The 21,946-nt window shown below is 38.3% G+C and overlaps 1 protein-coding gene across 2 annotated transcripts in view; it reads right to left on the bottom strand.

Moving 5' to 3' along the window:
* The window catches only part of Cubn (cubilin), a 222,821-nt gene that overhangs the window by 27,338 nt on the left and 173,537 nt on the right, over positions 1-21,946 (bottom strand). For both annotated transcript variants that reach the window (XM_036188531.1, XM_036188530.1), the window contains exons 53-59: positions 21,358-21,583; positions 20,100-20,287; positions 14,844-15,000; positions 12,523-12,672; positions 8,821-9,021; positions 6,656-6,785; positions 2,559-2,776 (exon numbers count right to left, since the gene is read on the bottom strand). In XM_036188531.1, coding sequence (XP_036044424.1) covers positions 2,559-2,776; positions 6,656-6,785; positions 8,821-9,021; positions 12,523-12,672; positions 14,844-15,000; positions 20,100-20,287; positions 21,358-21,583 — 1,270 coding nt within the window. The remainder of the gene's footprint in view (positions 1-2,558; positions 2,777-6,655; positions 6,786-8,820; positions 9,022-12,522; positions 12,673-14,843; positions 15,001-20,099; positions 20,288-21,357; positions 21,584-21,946) is intronic.

Here is a 21,946-nt window from a genome sequence, read left to right on the forward strand (position 1 = left end):
GCTTTCAGTGTCAAAATCTGTCCTGTAGAGCTGACACACATCATCCAAACCCACAGAAAGGATGGGATCTCAGAGCCACTGGTGGTCTGATAAAGGATGAGTACTCATCTTTCTAGATCATTTCATTTCCTGGATCGGTACAATCCTTTCTCTGACTTCCCTTCTTTCAGGATCAGTCACCCATGTTGTGTTGAGACTCATGGGAAATCTGAGAAAATTTTATATTGTGGTTCGGTGCCAGGCCCTGGTATTGGTTTTGCTTTCACCTATCCCCACACTTGAGCAATAATTCCTCAAAAGAAAGGAGACTCAACTTCACCACCTATTTACTAGTTACTGTGGAGAGTTCCCCCAAATTCTCTCCATCAATGAGAAAGACAAAGGTAGCAAATGCACAGGGAGATGCTGAACTGTCACATAAGCATGGAAGCTGATTTTACTGAAGTTTGAAAAATTAAAGTGGATGGGCATAAATTATCATCAACTGTATAATCAACAGCAAAGCTGCAAAAGCTGTACTTAGGAATCTAGTTGAGATCAAACTAAACAGAAATGTCAAGGGCTACAGTGTTTACCCAGGGAAGGTATTGTTCAGGCAGACTGATAGCCTTGGAAATGAGCAGCCAGTCTGGTCCACAGAGTAGCTGTCTCCTTACAGAAAAGATGGAGTGGTGTAAATGGATGAGGTGAAAAAGAAAGGTGTATGCGATTAGCGAAGGTTGACCTTTCACTTCTTACTTTCGTTAAATCTGTAAAGAAAAGATTCTAGAAACACTAGAATGGCATTTGTGACTCCTTGTCCTCCCCACACAGAACAAAGAAAGCTGTAAGTTATTTAGACTGGCCAATACACTTAGTTGTGTGAGCTGAAAAGCTTTGTAAGACCCAATTAAAAATTATAATACTCGAGTTCCCACTGAAGAGTATAATTAATAGTATAAATTATTTCTTGAATGTCTTCAAGTGGACAATGGCATTTACACAGATGGGAAAGTGGTAAATTTTTTACAGGAAGCACAGTGCAGCCCAATTCATGAGATCCTTCATGCAAAATTAGTGTCCAAAGGATTTTCTTTTCAAATAGCCTGCAGTGTTTTACATATTGCTTCACCCATACCATTCTAGTAAGCCCACAGTCTGTGTCCTGGGAGACTTGTTATTGCCATGACAGCTGTAAAGGGTAAGTGGCAAAGTGCCTTTCTGATACAACTGTCACCATGCCTGCCATGATGGAGATCATCAGATCATCAGTGTCAGTCTATAACTCTCTCCACAAGGGAATTAATGGGGCTGGAGAGGTGGCTCTGTAGTCAGGATTTCTTGCTTCTCAGTCACAAGAACCCGAAAGGGAGAGTTTGGAGGCCAGCATCCACATGGTGCAGTCCCCCATAACTGCAGCTCCAAGTACCTTCTCTGGCCTCTGAGGACATCTTGCACACATATGTGCATGTATAATCATACAGACTTGTATATGGATACCCTCACATGAATAAATAAATCATTAAAAATAAATTCAGAAAAGCAGGACATAGAAAATGTAATGGAGTTGAAAGTATTCTGTTTTCATGTCACAGAGATGGAGGTGAATTAGGCCATAGGAAAAGAGAGAACTCTGGAAAAAGGGAGCCCCAATTATTTATTGTGGCAAAGTCTTCCTGTCTTTCCGAATCTTCTCAGAGAATGGGATTTGTTTGTGGATCTGTTAGTTCTCAGAACATTAATCACATCAATATTCAAGGAAAAATCAAAATGCTTCTCAGAGTCAAATACAAATTATGCCACTTATGCAATTAGTACAAACAGAGAACTTAGCACAGGAATTTTAAATGACTGGCATTCCTGTGCTAAGATAACTTAGGCAGATAATTATCTTTCATGTGCAGTGGCAATAAACTGGCCTGTTGTTCTCAGTTTATCCTCACACTTAACCATCCCACCATCTCACAATGACTCTGAGACCACCCTCTCCAGCCCAAATGTCTTGTCAACCATCTCTTAGATATCCCTACTTATGTTCCTGACAAGCTTACTAGCCCCAAAGATGGCAAACTAAATGCAGCAATTCTTCCTGTACTCAGAACAGACTTAGGTACCACCTAGGTAGAGTCAGGTGACATCATCCAACAAGTTGCCTTTAAGATCGCATCGTCAACTTTGCATCCCCTCATAATGTCCCATCAAGTTCCAAATGCTACATTTTTGATATATTTGGCCTTCTAAAGACCTTTGGTAGTTGGATTCTTTCTTTACATCCATTCCCACTTGTGCTAGTTAGAGCCTTGGCCATTTCCCATCAGGACCTTTGTTCTAAGTTCCTCTTTCCTTCCTTAGGTGGTTGGGTTCTTGGTGCATTCCTTTTTACAGTCAGAAAAACATTACATACATTCTCAAGACTCTTGACCACTCCAGGAATAAAGCAACCATAGTAAATGAGGCCTTCTGTGTGGGCTTCCTCTATGTTTAAATGAAAATCAGCTGGGACTAGCTGGTGGGAAAAATTAAATAAAGCAGAAAAAGAAGGGTAGCAAGAAAAAAACGTTCATGTCTCAAATGCTCACCTATTGTCTCCCAGAAATATATTTCCCAGCCTCTTGCTGTTTGTGAAGAATCTGTCTTGAACAGCAGTGTCAGGCTGTTATTGGTGCTCTTCAGATTTTGCGGAGTTGTGGAACCACAGAACTTTCCAAGAGACCGATTTCCAATGCCAGGACCATCGAAAACCTCCAGGTAGTCATTGTTGCATAAGTTGGAGGGAACCACGTCAAAATGCTTGAACCTGTGAAGTACATCTGGTTATTATTCATGTCCTGTTTTGTATGACCATCAAATTGTGCCTGCAGTTCTTATAACATTTAAAAATGCAGAAAACAAAAGACTGTCAACACAGTATTCAAGCTTCACTTGGAAAGAGATCTTATAAACAAGACATTACTGATGTGTTTAAACGTGAAGTCAGTATTTGTTGGGTAGCTGCAATATACTAATAGCTGTGATAGGAGCTGGAGATGTAAAGATGAATAAAATACAGTTCTACATTCCAAGACCATTGAGGCCCAGGTTCAAGTGAGGTCAATTTTTAGAAGATATTTTTTATTCTTTCACAATTACATACATATATAATAGACTTTGATCATATCTCCCCATTATTCTTTCACCCACCTTTCTCCTGCTGAACCCCTTTCTCTTCCCAGCAATCATCTCACTACTTCCATGGTTTTTTTGATGTGCCCTATATCATTTAACTAGAGTTGCTTGTGTAAGTATGGCAGGGACGGGGGGGGGGGGTTACTTCTTGAACAAGGGCAACTTACTAGTGACTACATCTTCAAGGACCATGACTCCTTCCAGCATTTCTTCCCATTATCTGCCTCTAGCTCTTAAGATTAACAAGTTGGCCTATGTTATCACCCCAATATGAGGCTAGGTGTTTTCAGTCTCACCTAAAAATATACTCTTTCTCTCTTTTTTTCTTGTGTTGTATGATAATTGGCACTGCTGTCTTATTCTTTATTTATGTGAAGAATACTAAGAGAAATAGAAGAAATTCTGGTTCATATAGCTCAACTTTGGTTCTTCCAGTTTCTTGTTTCCATCTTTTAACATGTTTATAGAAACACCAAGTGCAACAATGTGATACAGCCAAATTACTGCATCTGCTACACAGCCTGTCCGCAGTAAAATTAAGTTATGGTTTTATAAAACAAGAATATGGAATAATTTTGGCTCTTATAATATATGAAGCAGTGGTAATATAGAATGAACTAAACTCTGCTGTGTCACTGGACTAATCTAACAGGAAATTCACACATCGATCCCTGGGTTGATCACTGGAGGCTCCTGACACAGCCCTGTCCTGCCTGGGTAGAGATAACTAGATGTACACACACACAAGTCTAGTGTGGCCATAGGACCTGCCCTGGCTACAGAAATGGCAGCAGAGGGTAAGGGCACTGCTTGTTTTGATATACAGCCTTTCTGTTGCAGTGAGGACCACAGAAGCAAACGTAAGAGTGAAGCTACCATTTGCCCTGGCCACTGAGTGAGCACAGTTGGCCGAGCATCTTGTCGGCTATACTGAGACTACTCATACCAAAGAGAAGTGCTAAATCCGTGTGCCTCAGGCTGCTTGCTACCACTATAGCCTTCCTGACAAATTCATCCTGATTTCCCTTTGATGGCCTTAGTTAGTACTTTATTCCAGGCCTGTGCTCTGCCATTTCTTTTTTTTTGTTTTTTGGTTTTGAGATAGGGTCTTGAGACTTTTGATGTAGACCAAGCTGGCCTTAAACTCACAGAAAGCAGCCTGTCTCTGCCTCCCAAGTGCTTTAAGCAACTATTTCTTGATACCCAAAAAAGGAAGACTTCATAGGTGCTCTTATCTTAGACCCATCTGACAGGCTTAGTTCTGCTCTCTCAATATTTTTTGTTAACACATTTAAGGAATAATATGACAATACGGAATAATTCTGAAATATCAAATAGCTAAATATTTCCTTTTTATGAGTATTAAAATAACCCTGAGTCTTTCCCTAAAGGATTTTGGCTGGTTAGATGAATGTTTTTGAAGATCCAGGCAAAAAAATTCTTGATCCCTTGCATAAAATCCAACTTTTACTGTTCTCTTTAAAGAATATTATGTCAGAACAATAGGAAAACCATTTCCAATGACATTTTTATTTATTTTTAATTGTTATTTTTGACATATTTGAGTTTATTGTGTATAGATAACAAATTTGTTCTTACAAAAGAGGAATCTAAAAGGAATGACAAAATCTGAGTTTTCAGGGGCACTCAAATATGTCATGACTTCCCCAAAACAGCATAGAAAATGCTAAGAAAAACTCATTTCCCCATGTGTGTCCAGCACATTTTCAGAGCCTGTGTACAGGCATTTTTTTTTACTAGTATGTATGCCTTCACAATCCCTGTAACAGTATCTGTTTCATAGAATAAAGGCTACTAGATGTATACTGTGAATACCTTTCCAAAATGTGGAAAGACCTGTGACTATGGATCTCCAGGGTCAAGCTGGAAATGTAAACATGTATGTCTTTGTCAGTGATGATCTGGATATTTCTCCTCAAAATTCCCATCTTAAAATCTTAACTCTAGGTTGACAGTGTTATGAAGTAAGGGCTCTTGGAGGTGATTGGCTTGTGAGAGTGCAGACTTTGTGAATGGAATTGGTATTCTTATGAATGAGTTCTGAGAATGCCCTCCCACCCTCCACCGCTGAAGGACAAGTCTGGTACAGCTAGGAGGTATTTTCTTCTATGAACCAGAAAGTACATAACCATCTGATGCTGAAACTGCCTATCTTGAATACCCCCCACCTGACTCTAAAACTATGAGAATTTTTGTTGTGTATAAGTCATTTATCTCATGGCACGTTGTTACAGCAACTTGTACATCCTATACATGTAAGAAGCAAACACTACCACAAGAAGCCTAGACAAGCTGCGCCTGGACTTCCATTCTGGGATGGTCAATCCCTTCTCTGGCCTCTTCCTCCTAGTAGTTTGGCAGCTTTTTGTTCTAAGACTTGCAGGACCTTTATCCTTGAACACATTTTCTTCACAAATAATCTCAGGTGGGATTGACATGAAGTTTCCTTCAAAGTCCCATGTATAAACCACTTTCTTCTTGAGCTAAATCAATTTGATGAGTCCTGCCTTACACTTCATGAACCCAATGGACAGTAAGTGCTGAAAGTAAACTTTAGAGTTCATAATCAGCAGGAAAGAACCTATCAGTGACAAATAGGGGACAGATGACTAGGCATTTATCCCAGCTTGTCAAGCTTCTACGTGGAAAACTCTGCATTGCATACCAACTAGCCTAACTTTCAGATCTCCTGTCACATGCTGAAATTTTCAGGTATCAGTGAAATTGAAGAGATGGAAATAAAGCATCTTAGAAAGAAGCCTCTTATGTTATCCCTCTGGACAATGGAGGCTGCATTCTCTTTAACAGTCTTGCTTGGAATAAGCAGAATTAGAGAGATAACTTATTTGTGATGTAATTTATCACATAAAGCAATAATTTAGAATGGCTTTGATTCACAAATAAAAATTAACTTTGTGGGATAAAATCTATCTTCAAGAGACAAAAAGCAGTAGAAGTACTCAGGACATGGGTTTGGGAGGCCACTTGATGTAAGTCCAGATTTTTCCACTTCATTTAAATATGTGTTACATTGGGGAAGCCATGTGGCCTTTGTGAGACACATATACAAGTATGCTTGCATATTCTCACGACACTTTTATCAGTACAATGTGACCATGTACAGTAACAGAAAAGTGTTAAGCAAGGCTTCGTGTGTCTAATAAATGTTGAACAAATAGCAACCATTATTCCTAGCCCTTTGTATCCTCTTTGATGTTAAGTAGGGCTTGTAACTTGACAGCTAGTATGTGAAACACCATCACAACTGTTGAGAAATCACAAGGATGGTGTTAACTGATCAAGCTCCTGTTTTAACATCCATCGCCACTGGATTGTGTGGAGGATCAGAGGCCTACTGCCTCTGTAGGCTTTCCTGCTATATGGAACCCCTCTATCTTTCTCTAGATTCCAGCTAGGCCACTGTGAGGACTCCTGCTCTCCATCAGTGAGGTAGCTTTCCTGCGAACAGAGCTGAATTTGTCTTACATACCTAAGTAGAACCAATCTGTCACTTCTTACGTAGATGCTGTAGACACAGTAGGCATTGTTGGGGTAGTTGGTGTTTGTTTCTAAAGGACTGTTTAAAATCCCAAAGGACTGATTGTAGGTTCCACCACAGGCTGTAACAGAAGAGAAGCCAATGTGAAGATGATGATTGTGGCTCATAACATGGGCAAATCTTTTGGGGAATAGTCTAAGATATTGTTTACTGTTTCCTAAAAGAGTTCATATTGATTGTTCTTCAGATGACCTAAACCTCTTTCAATGTGTTTATGAATAATGTTGAGTTTCCCAGGCAGGAGAGAAATGAAGAAGACTATTTGAAAGCACATTTTGGAGGGGAATAAGTCTAATTTAAAAAACAAAAACAAAAACAGAATTAAAGCAACAAGAAAGAATATTTCATATGTTGGGGTATATCTGTCCCTTCACTCTAAATTACAGGTTGACAGAGAGATGGTGTGGCAAGTGGGTTTTCAAATAAGACAGGCAGAACCCCAGTTGTCTCTGTTCATAGTGGAAGACAGCAATACAGAAATCCAAATCAACATGGATTCAGGTCCTCTCTTTTAGGAATGCAATGTTATAGGTGAAATGTTGGAACTCAGTTACCTCTGTGGGTCAAATGCCTTACTCTCAGGTTCTACAAATTTGTATTTAGTTGTGAGATTAGTAAAGCTTATACTTGCCAAAATTTGTGTTATTTGTCTTCAAGAAGCATGAGAATATTTGGCCTACTCCCTACTCATGGCCTTTTGTAATACCCACCAGTCAACAGTGTAATCACCACAAAATATAATGATGTTCCATCATAACTAATAAGGTATTGTTTTTATATGAATTGTATCTAGCAAGGATCAGATGTTCCTACCTTATGATGGTATTCCCATGAGCATGTTTATTTGTTTTATGATTCTAAAATTATACAAAGCTTGTATATTTTGATGATGTTTCTATGGTCACTAATGAATACACTCCACTAACATATCACCAAGATTAGATCCAATTTGTGGCTGTTATTTAAGGCTTTTGTTTATTTGGTTTTGCCTCAACTCTGCAGGGGAAATTCTTCACTGTGCCAAAAATCTTCATACATTCAGACCTCTGGATAGAGCAGTCATAAATTAAAGGTCATCTGGATAGCAACTGCTTTATTTCACTCAATGGCATTATATGATCTCTGAAAGCTTATCAGTGGCTGAACAACTTCTCCACACACTACCAAGATCTGAAGCCAGAAGCAACCACATTCTTTAAGTAAGTGACACTGAAGGGGGGTTGAACCATGCTCACTATAATTTAGGAAAATAAGGGGCAATAAGTGGAAGAATCTACATCGGGGTCTTAATTCTCCAAAGTAGTAATTAAGAATAAAACAAATCCTCTTCCTCTTCACCCAAGACCAGGAGAGAATATGTGTTCTACTTTTATTGATGCAATCAGACATAGAAAGCATCACAGTATCATTCTTTCTAGTTGCTGAGGGTCAAGAGCCAGATGTCAGCTCCTGAGAACAAACCATGAGACTCTTTTCATGGGTAAATACATGTTTTGGTGTTCTCTGTAGATGCATGGTGGATTATTTTATTAAAAGAGAAACTACTTTATTTCCTACCATTAGCCATTCATGTGGCCGAGCAAAGACAAAACAAACCCAGGAACAGTTTTCTGTGCTTGTTTCCCTGAAGTGGCTGTGCTGGATAACACACTATTGCAAAGTAAATCTCAATTCTCTGTTTTATTTTCAGAGGGTAACTTTAGCTAAAGTTCAGGGGAAGTGTTTATTTTTTAAAAACACATTTTTTTAAAATTTACACATATATTTGTGTGCCTGCTTGTCTGTATGTGCATTACATTTAGATAGTGTTCACAGAGGCCAAAAGAGGGCATTGTAAGCTGTCATGTGAGCACTGGAAACCAAACATAGGTCTTTAAAAGAACAGCAAGTGCTTTTAGCCACAAAGCCATCTCTACAGTCCCTAATGGTGTATTTCTAACAAGAAATAATTACTTTTGATTCATGTATTTAACTGATCATTTTTGCTATAATGTCTCTGAATCTTTAAGTTGGTGACTTATGATGAATCATAACAAAATCCACTTATGTGAATTACAGAAGAAAAAATTCCAAATAATAGCAGTATAGTTACTCACTAGTGACTCTGTAGGAAATCTTGAACCCAAAGTCTGTGGCGTGTGCATTAGAATAAAAGTTGAGCGACACTGGGCCATCCACGGTGAGGGGATGCAAGGCCTCAGAACCACATATGGTCACAAGAGGAGGGGAAGAGAGGTTGTGACCTTTGATGATGTGCAAGCCATCGTGATCACAGTCTCCAGTGATGGCTGAGCGATCTACACAGAACACAGAATGACCGACATCAGAGCAGAACTGCTGAAGACAAGCGATGCTATAAACAGACAAAATACCACAATTCTGTGACTGATCCAGAAATCGCAACCAAAATTAAAAGATGGTTCTCTATATCAGTATGTAACTTCAGTTCCAGATGAAATAATATTTATCCAGGATACAAAATATGGACAGAAAAGAGAAAGTAGACAGAACTCCAGAACAAATAAACTCAGCTGTTACTCAGAATTTCCTTGTCTACAGAACCATTCTATTTACCCAGGGATTATAAACCAGAGGCAATTTTCCTCCAAAGGGAGATGTGGTATCTGAAGATTTTTTTTTTCTGCCACATTGGAGAATGAGATAGAGGCCAGAGAAGCTGTTAAACAGGCTTTAACACACATGAGACCATTCCCATACTCTGAGCTCTCTTGCCACAAAAACAAAACAGAAAAGAACAAAAACAACACCCCCAAACCAGGCAGCCCACATGTCAGCAGTACTGTCTTTGAGAGAAACTTAGTGAGGTAAAGATAAGAGGAACCATGAACAGAACATGAGAAATTCCTTGATGTTTCCTGAGAGCCTTTTCCAATGTTCATGCAAACATCAATGTCAGGGCTTTGGTGATTGTAAATTTGCATGAACATTTTCTTCTAGTTTAAAGCAAAGGTATGCTTGATCTCTTCCCTTCCTGCAAGACAACATACAGCAGTTTTCAAAGGCATTAAGGAAATTTTTGCTACTGCTGTGTATTTGTGTTTATAGGCAAGTGTCTACTCTCCAAACATCATGGGACCACACTTACTGCAGCCTAATTTTTATTAACAAAAAACTGCATCATATGTGAGTAGATAGTCCTCTAAAATATTTTACCAATGTATACACTAAGTTCTAATGTAAAAGTTACCATCCCGTGCTCAAAATTCTGTGATCCATAAATTCTCTCAACACTATTGTAAAAACACATATCCTTGTCCACAAATATTTGAACAATTTCTTATTCATTAGAATACAATTTTAGAGTTTGAGTTATTAGAACGAAGGCAGGAATGTTTTCCAGGTTTCTCCAAAGGCTCTTTGGTGAGGTGTTCCCAGTTGACACTCCCACAGCACTTGAGTATGTGATAGTCTTCCCAATTCTACATTCTGACCACCCTACAGAGAAAACTGGCAACCAATCCCTATCTCTTCTGCTCTTAGTCCTGCAGTCCTACCCCCATGGGACCACATTCTATGTGTGTGATTTCTTTATTCTGGACTTTTCACACAAATAGAATCATGGAACACAATCTTTCGTGTTTGGTTTGTTTTACTTAGTCAACCACATGGACTATAGAAATATCTTTAGTTAGCAAAAACATATAAAATCGTGAAGTCACACAATGCAGGGAAACATTACCAATGCTGGATTTGATTCTTGGTCCCACATTAGCTCAACATGCCTGCTGTGCATATATCCTTCCAGATTTGAAGATGCAGAAGTATCTTGACAGAATTGCAAATTAATTGTAGTTTATAAATAGATGATTTGTGAGGAAAGATGATTATGAGCAAGAGTAGATGAAAACACCCATCCAGTTGAAGGGATTTCTTGTCATGTCTTCATTAAACATCTAGTGTGTTTTCTCAGCCACAGCCTGGCTCAAACCAACAACCTTCCTGTTTATCCACCAAGAGTCCTTTCCACAGAGGTGGAAAGTGAGCAGAGAAAAAGTGCATGTGTTTAGAACCTCCCACTGAGGAATCAGGACTTGGGAGGTGAAGATCACAGAACTTGCATGAAAGGATATCCCATGGTGCTATTTCATGAAAGCGGAGCAGATCCTAATCTTACCCACCTAATCTCTCATTCATTGTTGATTGAGTACCCATTCTGACTCACAGAATTGCTTCTCTCACTGGATAGTTTTCAGTGCATGTCTGATTGTAGGTGTGTATGTTTACATGCATGTGTGTAGAGTATAAATGCAAATGAATATGTTAAAAGCTATGAGCCTGGCCTAATGACATAGACCTGTAATCCTAGCTACTTGGGAGTCTGAGGCATATTGCAAGTCTATAGAGTAAGTTCACGGGCAACTTGAGTAGTTTAGCCAGAGTCTCTATCTCAAAACAAAAAATAAAAGTAGGCCTAAAGACTTAGCTCAGTGGCAGATCAATTGCCAAACTTGGTGTATATTGCTCAGTTCAGTCCTCTGTGCTTGGGGAAAAAAAGATGCTATGTTAAAATATAACAGGTTTCAGATGTATTTTCTTTAATCGATTTTATGTGGTGTCTGTGTCTTTAAAGTTATTGTTTTATTTTTTTTCATTCTGGATGCAATATATAAAATGGTACTTTTGTTCTTTAAAAACCAGAAGGAAGCCAGGCCTAAGACCTCAGCTTCTCTATAAGCTGAGGCAGGAGTTATAGCCTTATTTGGTCTACATAAGAGTTCAAGACCAGTTTGGCAGCTTAATGAGACCCTGTTTTACAATAAAGAGTAATGGGTGTAGTTACAGCTTAGCTGTAGGGTGCTTACTGCACCTGCCCAAAGTTCAGTCCTCAGTATGGAGATAAAAGGGATTTTTTTATTTGTAATTTTATTTGTATTTGCATTATAGTTTAGAACATGTTTATTATTGTCTTCAAGTGGTGGTTTTAGACCATTCTACCTACATGTGTCTAATAGCTTAATAATTATTTTTTGTTTGCTTGAAATAAATTGAATCTTTGGCTATTATCAAAAGACAAGAGATGAGTAATGGTGACTATGTGGGTATTTAAGCTGGTGTAGCCACTATGAAAAAGAGGACTCTGAAAAAGTTAAAAATAGACCTATACTTTTCAATAACTCCACTCTTGGGCATATACCCAGAGGAAATGAAGTCAGTGTCGTGAAGACCGATCTATTCTTCCATGTTTGTTGCAGAAATATTCATAGTAGCCAAGACATGAAATCAACTCACGAGTCCTTTGCCTGATGAATAAAGAGAATGATACACACAGACAGACAGATGAATAAGTACAATGGGATATTATTCTGTCTTTGTGAAGAAGAAAATACTGTAGTTTGTGGCAATATGAATAAATTTCAAGCATTATGGTAAAAGAAAAAACAATATATAGAGGAAAAACAAATTGCACACAATCTCATTTCTCTGTGAAATCTAAAAGAGCTGAGCTTGGAGACTAGAACAATATGCAAGGATGGGGAGATGTCTATCAAAGATCACATTGCTTAACTTTGTGCAAAAGGAATATATTCAGAAAATCTTCTGCACAACATGGGGATTATAATTAATGATGATGCAGTATCTACTTGAGCATTGCTAAAAGAATAGACTCTAGATGCTCTCACAATCAAAAATTTGTATGTTAGTAGATATTTTAACTCCCCTGACATAGCCACACTGCCAACCATCCTTATATGAAAACCTTTATCAAAGCCCTAAATCAATACTGTAGCTATTTTGTCAGTTAAAATTAATTGATTTTTGGCAAGGAATAAACATACCTTCCAAATGGAAGGACACAAAGGTCAGGATGACCATAGACTGAGGGTCAACATCTATGAAGTAGGTGCAGTTCATGTTGTTGTCATAATGCTTTGGGAAGTTTGGAGAGATGATGTCACCTCTGGTGCCACTGAACCTACGTCCACATCCTACACAAGAATAAAAAAAACATCATCAAGACATTCATTCTGTAGCAACTATTTCATAAAGAGAAAAATGTAAGATCCCATTTGACGAAGTCTCTACAGAAAATATCTTGAGACACTCCAAATGGAAGGAGAGGACCAAGAGAATGGCTCTTTGATTTATAAGTCAACATGCGTGGAAAATACAAACTTATTAGATAGCATGAGGAATTTCAGATGCTACATAATAGATACTTTACCATACAATACACTTCAAGTCTCACAATATTTTTAAGAAGATTATCAAAAGATTAAATATTATTGTTCGTGTAAAGAAACAGAACATATGAAAGTGAATTGGAGGCCTGGGGAAATGACTCAGCCTGTACAGTGATTGTCTTGCAACCATGAGGACCTGAGCTCAGTATTAGAATCCAGGCAAAAACAAAGCCAAGCTTCATGGTGTACCCTGGGAACTCCAGCTGTGGGGAGAGAGAGTGAGGAATACCCCTGGAGCTTAGCTGACAGGCCAGTCCAGCCTATGTAGTGAGTTACAGGCCAATTCAAGATTCTCCATCCACAAAGCAAAAGAAAACACAGCACCTGAGGAATACCCAAGGCTTCTATATGCACTCACTCATACACATATACACCTGCACACACATGCACAAGCACACACATACAGTGTGATTTGTCTCTGAAAATTACTTTAATTTTATTTGAAAAGTATTATAGTAGTCACCTAAAGAGTTTATAAAGTGTTTTCTAAATGTCTTATTAGAAAACTGTTCCTTATTTTTAAATCTAATCATAATAAAAACAACAATAGTTGCTTTTAAAAGCTAGTTTAGTTTACTAGTCATGACATTTATCAGATTTTTGCACGAATCTCAGGTGCAGGAAATACAGATACAGAAGGCAGGTGTGGCAGTACACACCAGTATTCCCAGCTACTCTGGAAGCAGAGGCAGAAGTATAAGTCCAAGGCAAGCCTGGGCTGCACTGGAGCTTAAGGGCTAGCTTAGGCAACTTAGCTAGACACATCAAAACTTCAGAAGTGGAGAGGAAAGGGTTGGAAGCATAATTCTAAAGTAATGCTTCTCTGGCATATAAAAAGCCCTAGGTTCAACCACACTATTGCAGAGACTAATACATTTGCATCACTAATGCAACATTTGTTTTCATATATCTCTAGCTAATGTATGTCACCCTCTGACTGGTAAATTATAACAATGTATGCATCCTTTTACACTGAATCTCTCTGTCTCTGTCTCTGTCTCTGTCTGTCTCTGTTCTCTCTCTCTCTCACACACACACAGACACACACACACACATGCACACACACGTGCACACACACATGCACACACGTGCACACACACATGCGCACACACACTCACACACATGCACACACTCACACACACATGCACACACACTCACACACACATGCGCGCACACACACTCACACACACATACACATACATACACATACATACACACATACACACACAGACACACGCGCGCGTGCACACACACACACATACGCACACACACACTCACGCACACATGCACACACACACACACACACACACACACACACACACACACACACACACACACACAGATGTGCGCAGGTCATCTGAATACCGAGGCTACATCAGAAGTTGGCCATCACCACTCCCTTTCCATCACCCTTGTTCTTTTACTCAAATCTGAAATATCTGTTTGCTGCATTATTCCCTCCGATTCCTTCCCCCAAGCTTTTCCTTGAACAACGCTTTGCACACAGTGACCACCTGATTTAATTCAGCCAAATGCACAGGCCACAGCATCTCAAGCCTGAGAACGGCTACAGTTCCCACTAACCTAGTTCATGCTCAGCAATCAGCGTAGTGGAACCTTTTGTGTCATACCCAGTTGACCTACTCTCAAATTCAGCTCCGATAGCACTCTATTTTTTTTTTCTTCAAAATGGTTTCAAACTCCAGTTCTTCCTGTCTTTGCCTTCTTAAGAATACAAGCACATACAGCCATGCCTGACTTGCGAAGGAAGGATGTTCCTACAGAATTAGGTGGCTCACTCATGTTCCTTCCCAGAATCCCTACTGAGCCATTCTTGATGGGGCTCTCCCATTGTTCCCCAAGCCTGTCTGAGGTACCTGCCCTTCCTCAAGGGTTTAGATTCCAGTGCTACTTACGGCTTAGGAAGGATGCAGAGAAGCCCTGGGCTGGCATCTCCTCGGATTGGAAGACAGCAGTGAATATGTTTCCTGATGTGACAATGGGACCGGGAGCCACATCCCCACAGCTTGTGGCTAACAGGGTATCATTGGTCTCCAAAGTTCCTCCCCAGACCTGTTGGGGGCAAAAACATGACTTAATGGCATCGTTTTCACCTGCAATATCTTAACAGGTGTAGGCTTAAATATAATTGTATTCAATTCTACAGGAAAAAAACGTAAGACCGAATAAGTCACATGCAAATCTGGAATATTTTCTTTTGAGAATAGTTTTTAAAGCTGGCATTTAAGTGGTTTATTTCATCCTGGTTGTGCTAAGAAGGTTGTGTTTGGCTTTTGTAGAGTTGGACAGTGAGGTTTTCCTCTGATTGGTCTACCAGGTAATCCTGCCTTCTACATGGGCATTTGGCCATGAAGGTAGTCTCATTTGGTCTGGAAGGAAGTGATAGAGCAAATGAGCTAAGGATGCTGTGCACAGTCTAAAAACCTTGGTAGTGGCTGCAGGAATATTCTTCTCTCTCTAAACTCCACCCTAGCTGATACTGGTGATGTGTGTGGCCACTTTGGATTTTTGTCAGCTTTGCAATAAATTCATCAATTTTCTTTATTTTTCCACTGTATTCCTATTGTTAAGTTCATTAATTTCCATTTTCATCATTATTTTCTTGATTATTGGCTTTGACTTTATTAAAAATGTACATGAAGTCTTTAGTGTTATCAATTTACTTTTAAACAAAAATTTTGCCATAATCTATATACTTGATTGGTCTTATTTTCTTTGATTACCTTCTGTGTGTTTTGAAAGTTCCTTTGAGACTTCTTCTTTGACCCATGGGTTATTTTAAGGTGTTTAATGTCAATGTGCTTTATCACACAGTGTATTTTATCTTTGTCAAAATCCTCTCTGAATCTTCAGGCCTGGCCAATGACAGTTACAAAAGTTTTCCCTGCCAATCCCTATGTTCACTTTCCTCATCCAACTTTTCCACAGCCAAATGTTCCAGTCTGTGAAGTGGGTTGCTGTAAGGGTTTCAGGCCCTGATGGCCAAGCACACTCTCATACATAGGTGTATTTGTAGCCCAGGCACCTTTGGAAGGGGGTGTCTGTTTTTCAGCAGCCCCAAGATGGAGGCCTTCATGGCAACTTTGCCAAGACCTCTTGTGAGGGGAAGGGAGAAAGTTGAGGTGTTTTCCTCCACTAAGTCAGTACTCAGGATTTTCTGGTTTTGTTTGGGGCTCACACAGCTGTGAATCAGTCCTACCTCTATGCTGACCACATGACCATGTCCACAGGCTTATCAAAAAGTGAGATGGGAGGAGCCCACACTTTTGCCCTTTTCACCTCTTGAATGTGCCATTTCAGAAGTAATTAAAGACTTGATTTCTCCATTCACTCTGGCTGGTTGTTTTAGCTGACTGCTTACTCTGATGTGCGGAAGGCCAACTCTTTTTCTCCTATTCCTTTGTAGTTTGACTCTATACCATTGGAGAAAATATTCTCTACAGGTTAGTTATTTGATTTACTAAGGTTTCATTATTTTTATCTCAGTATGCGGTCTATCCTGGAACGTTACAAAGACATTGGAAATGTGTATGCTCTTGCTGATGTGTGGTTTCTTTGACATCTGTCAGTTTTATCCGAATGCTTCTCAGTTTCCAAGCTCCCTTGCATCCTGGTGCATTGTCTAGCTGGTTGCCCTATGAGCTACTAAGAGCAGAGGGTTGAAATCTTAACCCAACTGATGAGTTATCTTTATAGTTCTACCAAGTTTTGTCTCTCATGTTTCTGGCTCTATTGTTTCAAAAAAGAATGTTGAGTTTCATTTCATCTTCCAGGTAGACTGGTTGTTCATTATCATGTAAGACGTCTCTTTTCTACAGCGCCATTTTAAAGATTTGGATTCCATTCTTGAAGATGTTAATATGGCCATTACTGCTTTTTTAAAAAATAATGTTTCTATGATTTATCAATTTATATCCTTTTCTTTCAACCTACCTATATGGTTGTACTTGAAGTGAGTTTTTTCCCACTTGTATCATGCTTTATCTCTAATAATCTGTCTATTTTAATTGGAGTAACTAAGTTATTTAACACACACACACACACACACACACACACACACACACACACACACACACACTGTGCCTCCATTTTTCTATTTGCATTCCTTTTCCTTCTTCTATTCCTTGATCCATTGTGTATTTTTCTTGACTTCCTAGCTATCCCATTTTTTATAGGCCTTCGTATCCTTTCTTACAATTTTTATTATTCTAGGTGTTAAAATGTACATACAAGATTAGTGAAGTTTACTCCAACATTCACACTGGGCCATTTTGAGGGGAGTGTGGAAATACAACCTCTACTTGGGTTCCTTTACAATTTTCAAGTGTCACATACCATTATAAGCTTTTGTTTAAATTACTAAACCTAATTCATAAGCATAGAGAAGGGTATATTCTAACCAGATGTAAACATTTCTGCTCATTTCCTCATCCCTTCTTCTTTATGCTTGAGGTTCCTGTCATACCATTCTATGTAGTTAGAGTAAGTTCCCTTAAACAATCTTTAATGGCAAGTACCTTATGGATGTTTTCTTTTAGCTTCCATCTGCATGGGAATTTATAAATTCGCCCTTGTACATTAAGAGTAATTTTCAAGATGCCAAATTTATTGTTGACAATTTTTTTTATTTGAGTACTTCATTGTTTCTTTAACTACTGCCAGCTGAACTGTTGTCTTTCCTTGGTATGAGTGTTGGATATTTTGTTATTGTTCGTGGGTCCCTAAGGCTCTGTTGATTTTTTTTTTTTTTAGGTCTGTTTTCTCATTATTGTTCCAGGGGGTGACTTCTGTTGTTCTGTTCTCAAATTTACTGATTCTGTTTTCTGTCATTTCCACTTAACTATTGAGATTAAACAGTGCATTATTTTTATTGTATTTTTCAGTTCTATAATTTGAATATAGTTCCTCATTGTTGTTCCTATTTCTTTGTTGAGATTTTCTATAATTCATTTTGCCATGACAATGCTTTAAAGAGAACTTGTCAGTGGTTCCTGAGGAATTTTTATGACAGCAGTATTGACATCCTTGTCACATATGTCCATCATTGGTTTCATCCCAGGGTTGACATAACATTTATTTTTCCTCACTCAAGTTGTAATAGTCTTTGTTTCTCTTATGATGGGTTCTTTCTTGTTGTAACATAAACATTTTATTTAATTGTGTTAGTAGGCGCTGAGTCCTTATTTCAGTCTTTTATTTTAGAAGAGTATCACCATGTTTATGTTCAGTACACAGTCCTGCATATATTCTTGGGCTCTGTTTCTAATAGTGATTTGATTTTCTAAGTATCTGTAGCATAATTTTCTCCACCTTGGTTTTTATGGTACTTTTGGATGTTACTAGTATTTTCTTCCTTTTACTTCTTTGAGATAGGGTCTCGTGTGGATCAGGCTACCCTTAAACTCCCTATGTAGCCAAGAATAAGCTTGACACTCTGATTGTCCTACCTCTTGAATGTAAGGATTATAAGTGTGTAAAGCCAAGCCTACTCTAGCTTTAGTTAGTGTCTCCCCATGGTACATAGAGTCTTTCACCTCGTTTGGCTTCTGTGTATTTCTCCACCAAAGGAAAGGATGGAGTAAGATTTCCCTATTAGTACCTTAGGGTCTTGGGGAGGAGAAACATCTCTAATTTTGAGAACAAAGAAAGAACTTTTGGATGTTTGACCATTCTGTCCACCTTCGTTAGTGTCTCTATGGCAAAGAAAAGAGTCCTTGACTTAGAGACACCACGGACCTTCCCACTCCAGGTAGTTTGCTGTCACTGGGTCCTTTTACTCATTATTTCCATCTATGCAGAAGCATCCTTTGGCAGAAACAAGAGTTTCCTAACACAGTTATTACAGTTTTGTCAATGGAAACTCTCACACTCAGTGAAATAGCGTGTTTCTTCCCTTACTTATTTTTTATATCATTGATACCATTTTCTGCTGGCGCTGGGCTTGTGTCACACTTTCAGAGGGATTTCCATTCTATCCAGAGGAAGAATGATCCCACTCTGTTTCCCAGATTAACTTTTTCCCATTGAATAACTTGTAAGACTTCATCTTATGAAAAGAAATCTCTCTTATTTCATAGGAAAAAGCAACTAAGAGAAGTACATATTAATTCCACTTTATTATGTACATATTTTGTAAGTATTAGATTTTCATTTAAATAAGACCAACGGGTCAATGTGAAACACAAATTTTGAGAGATGATATGAAATAATAACACTGGTTTTAAAAAAGGCATTTCCATTCATTGGGTGATTTTTACATCCCCAAGTACTAGGTAGTTGTTATGCTATGATGTCATATTCTAATGTTTAATACAACCCTACTGAACTGGGAATCATTCCCTTCATTTTATAGTTAAGTAATTTGAAGCCAAAATATAAATTAAATCATAAAATAGATGTGGGTGGTAAGTATGAAAGAAATGAATATATTTCTGGCTAATGGGACTTAGGTCAATGGGTCTTTCCACTAAAAGTTTCACAGTGATACAATATGAAGATGTAATATAGCAGCACTAAAGTGAACTTCAAATATAGTTATGGTCATGTCAATGGGAAGTGAAAAGCAATGCCATGTGTGCAGCAAAGCTGCTTTAGAGGAAAGCTGCCTGTCTAACTTCCCATTCACCATCATGTTTTATTCAGGTCTCTCATGGTTGTTTCACCTTATGGACTCTTAATGTCTAGAACAAGGGTTGTCATTGGCTACTTCAGTCTCCTGTAAATTTTATAGCCTGTATTAAATTTTCCTTGTGATGAGACCTTAGGCTGTTTATACTGTCCTTTCTTTTAGGAAAGAAAGACAAAAATCGGAGGAGAGAGGGAGAGGAAAAACAAGGAGGGAGAGAAGAAAGGGGGAAGAAATGAGGGAGGAAGAAATGAAAGAGGAAAGGAAAAACCACCCATCAATGCTCATGACAATTTAAGATCAGAGAAAAATCTCCTTAATTTAGTCACTCTGCCCAGACCAGAACATGGAAGACTACAAGAGAGATGTACTTTGTGGTTCAAAGCTTACAGTTGAGGTTTCTTGCTTTCACATCTAAACAATTCAAGCAATAAAAATGCACTATTTTCGCCTTGAGAAATGCTGAATCTTCTGTAGTCAAAATGCTTACGTTCACAAAACCAGTTAAACAAACAGACACACCAACCTTCACAAAGCTGTTCAGACACTGGCTGTCACTGCTGGGGATTTGGAAATTGCTGTCAAAGCTAATCTCCCAGTGTTTACTGTCATGCGTGATGGCTGTCCAGGAGCATCTGCTGTTCTGGGGGAATGTCTGAGGCCAATGGGGAGATTTGATTGTACCATTATCTGAGTGGAATGTTCCACCACAACCTGGAAGTTTACCATTAAAAAAATCAATCTTCAAGATAAAATATCAAATTTAGAAACCAAACATGGCTAGAGAATATTTCTAAATGTGAAATCATAACTAATCTTTTCTTGTGTCTGATTCATCATTCATATTGAAATTAATTGGTTGTTCTGAATAAATCATAGGAATATAAAGAAAGAAAATCCAGAATTATTTTCATAACTTTAAAACACATACCTAAGATAAACAAAGAAAAGTATGAATTCAGAACAGAGCCAAGTTAAATAAAGGGACATTGCCTGAATCTTCTGCTTTTGAGCTGGTACTTCATCTGTAACTCCCTGATGACATCAGGAGCAAGCTAATGGTTTAATGGGGAACGGAATCATTCTATAGAGACCTTCATGTTAACAAAGTCTGCTACAAAGAACTGTTCTGTGATAGTTAGGATTTACTAAAATCCTGACTGTCTAATACAAATATTTATGTTTTCTGAGAATTTTCACAAGGTTTATATTTCATAGGAGGTATAATACTACTTTTAAAAATCAATTCCATTATCTTTTGATTCAGTGTCCATAGCAGCCCCCCCCCCATCACAAATTTTATCTGGTCACCTTTATCCTCAAACTCCTCCATCAAACATGGTGTCTCTAGGGACAATATATATATATATATATATATATATATATATATATATATATATATACCAAGAGTCTTGTGATGTATACTCTGTTTTAACTTTCTTAAAATTCTGCCTGTTAACTGAGAGAGAGAGACTATTTGTCTCTTGTCACTATTTCCTGGACAATAAGAACATAGCAACTATATATATTATATTTATATTGTATTATGAATTACAAATAATCTAGAGATAATGTTTTATGGAGGACACTCATACACTGCACACAAGTACTACATCATTTTGCACAAGAAACTTCAGCACTTCTAGATTTGTTTATTGAACAGAATCCTGGAGCCCACCCCCTTCAGTAGTAAGGAATGACTATACTTTAAATTAGTTAAGAAAAATGTGTCACTGAAAAATAAATGGTAAGTATAGAATAGTTATTTTGTTTGTTTGTTTTACCTAAAGTGCTTGTGTCCCATGTAGCATAAAATCCACGACTTTGCCCTTGACGGTCTGTGCTAAAAGTCACCACAAGCTTGTTGGAACCAGACTGTACTGGTCCAGGGATTGACCACCCGCAGTACTGTCCTATGATGGGTGATTCAAGGTAGCCACCATTTCTGACAGTAACTGAGTCTGAAGTACAAGTTGGATGCATCTCAAGATGAAAGTCACTAAATGTAAGCTATGGAAGAGAAAAGACACAATGAGCCATCCTGAGAAATAAAGTTCATCTGCCAGCAGGTAGACAAGGTTTCTACAGATACTTTCATTTTGTCATAATTCACATAGCTTTGTATTTCTGATTCTTTAGTTATTCTTTCCTCTCCACTCTGTTTCCCTTGTTAAAAGTTCTCTTGTGAATTTAGACTGTATTTTTTACATGAAGTAGAGTCATTTGGGAGAACCCCAGCAACCTGTTAGGCTAGAATGACAGCTGATGTCAATACTGAATTCACCTCTTTTCTGGAGGCTCAACTAGCTTCTACATACTCCTTCTCCTAATTTGAGAAAAGATAATGGTCTTCACTAATTGTAGACTGGTAGA

Source organism: Onychomys torridus, chromosome 5 (genome assembly GCF_903995425.1).
Source record: "Onychomys torridus chromosome 5, mOncTor1.1, whole genome shotgun sequence".
NCBI lineage: Eukaryota > Metazoa > Chordata > Mammalia > Rodentia > Cricetidae > Onychomys > Onychomys torridus.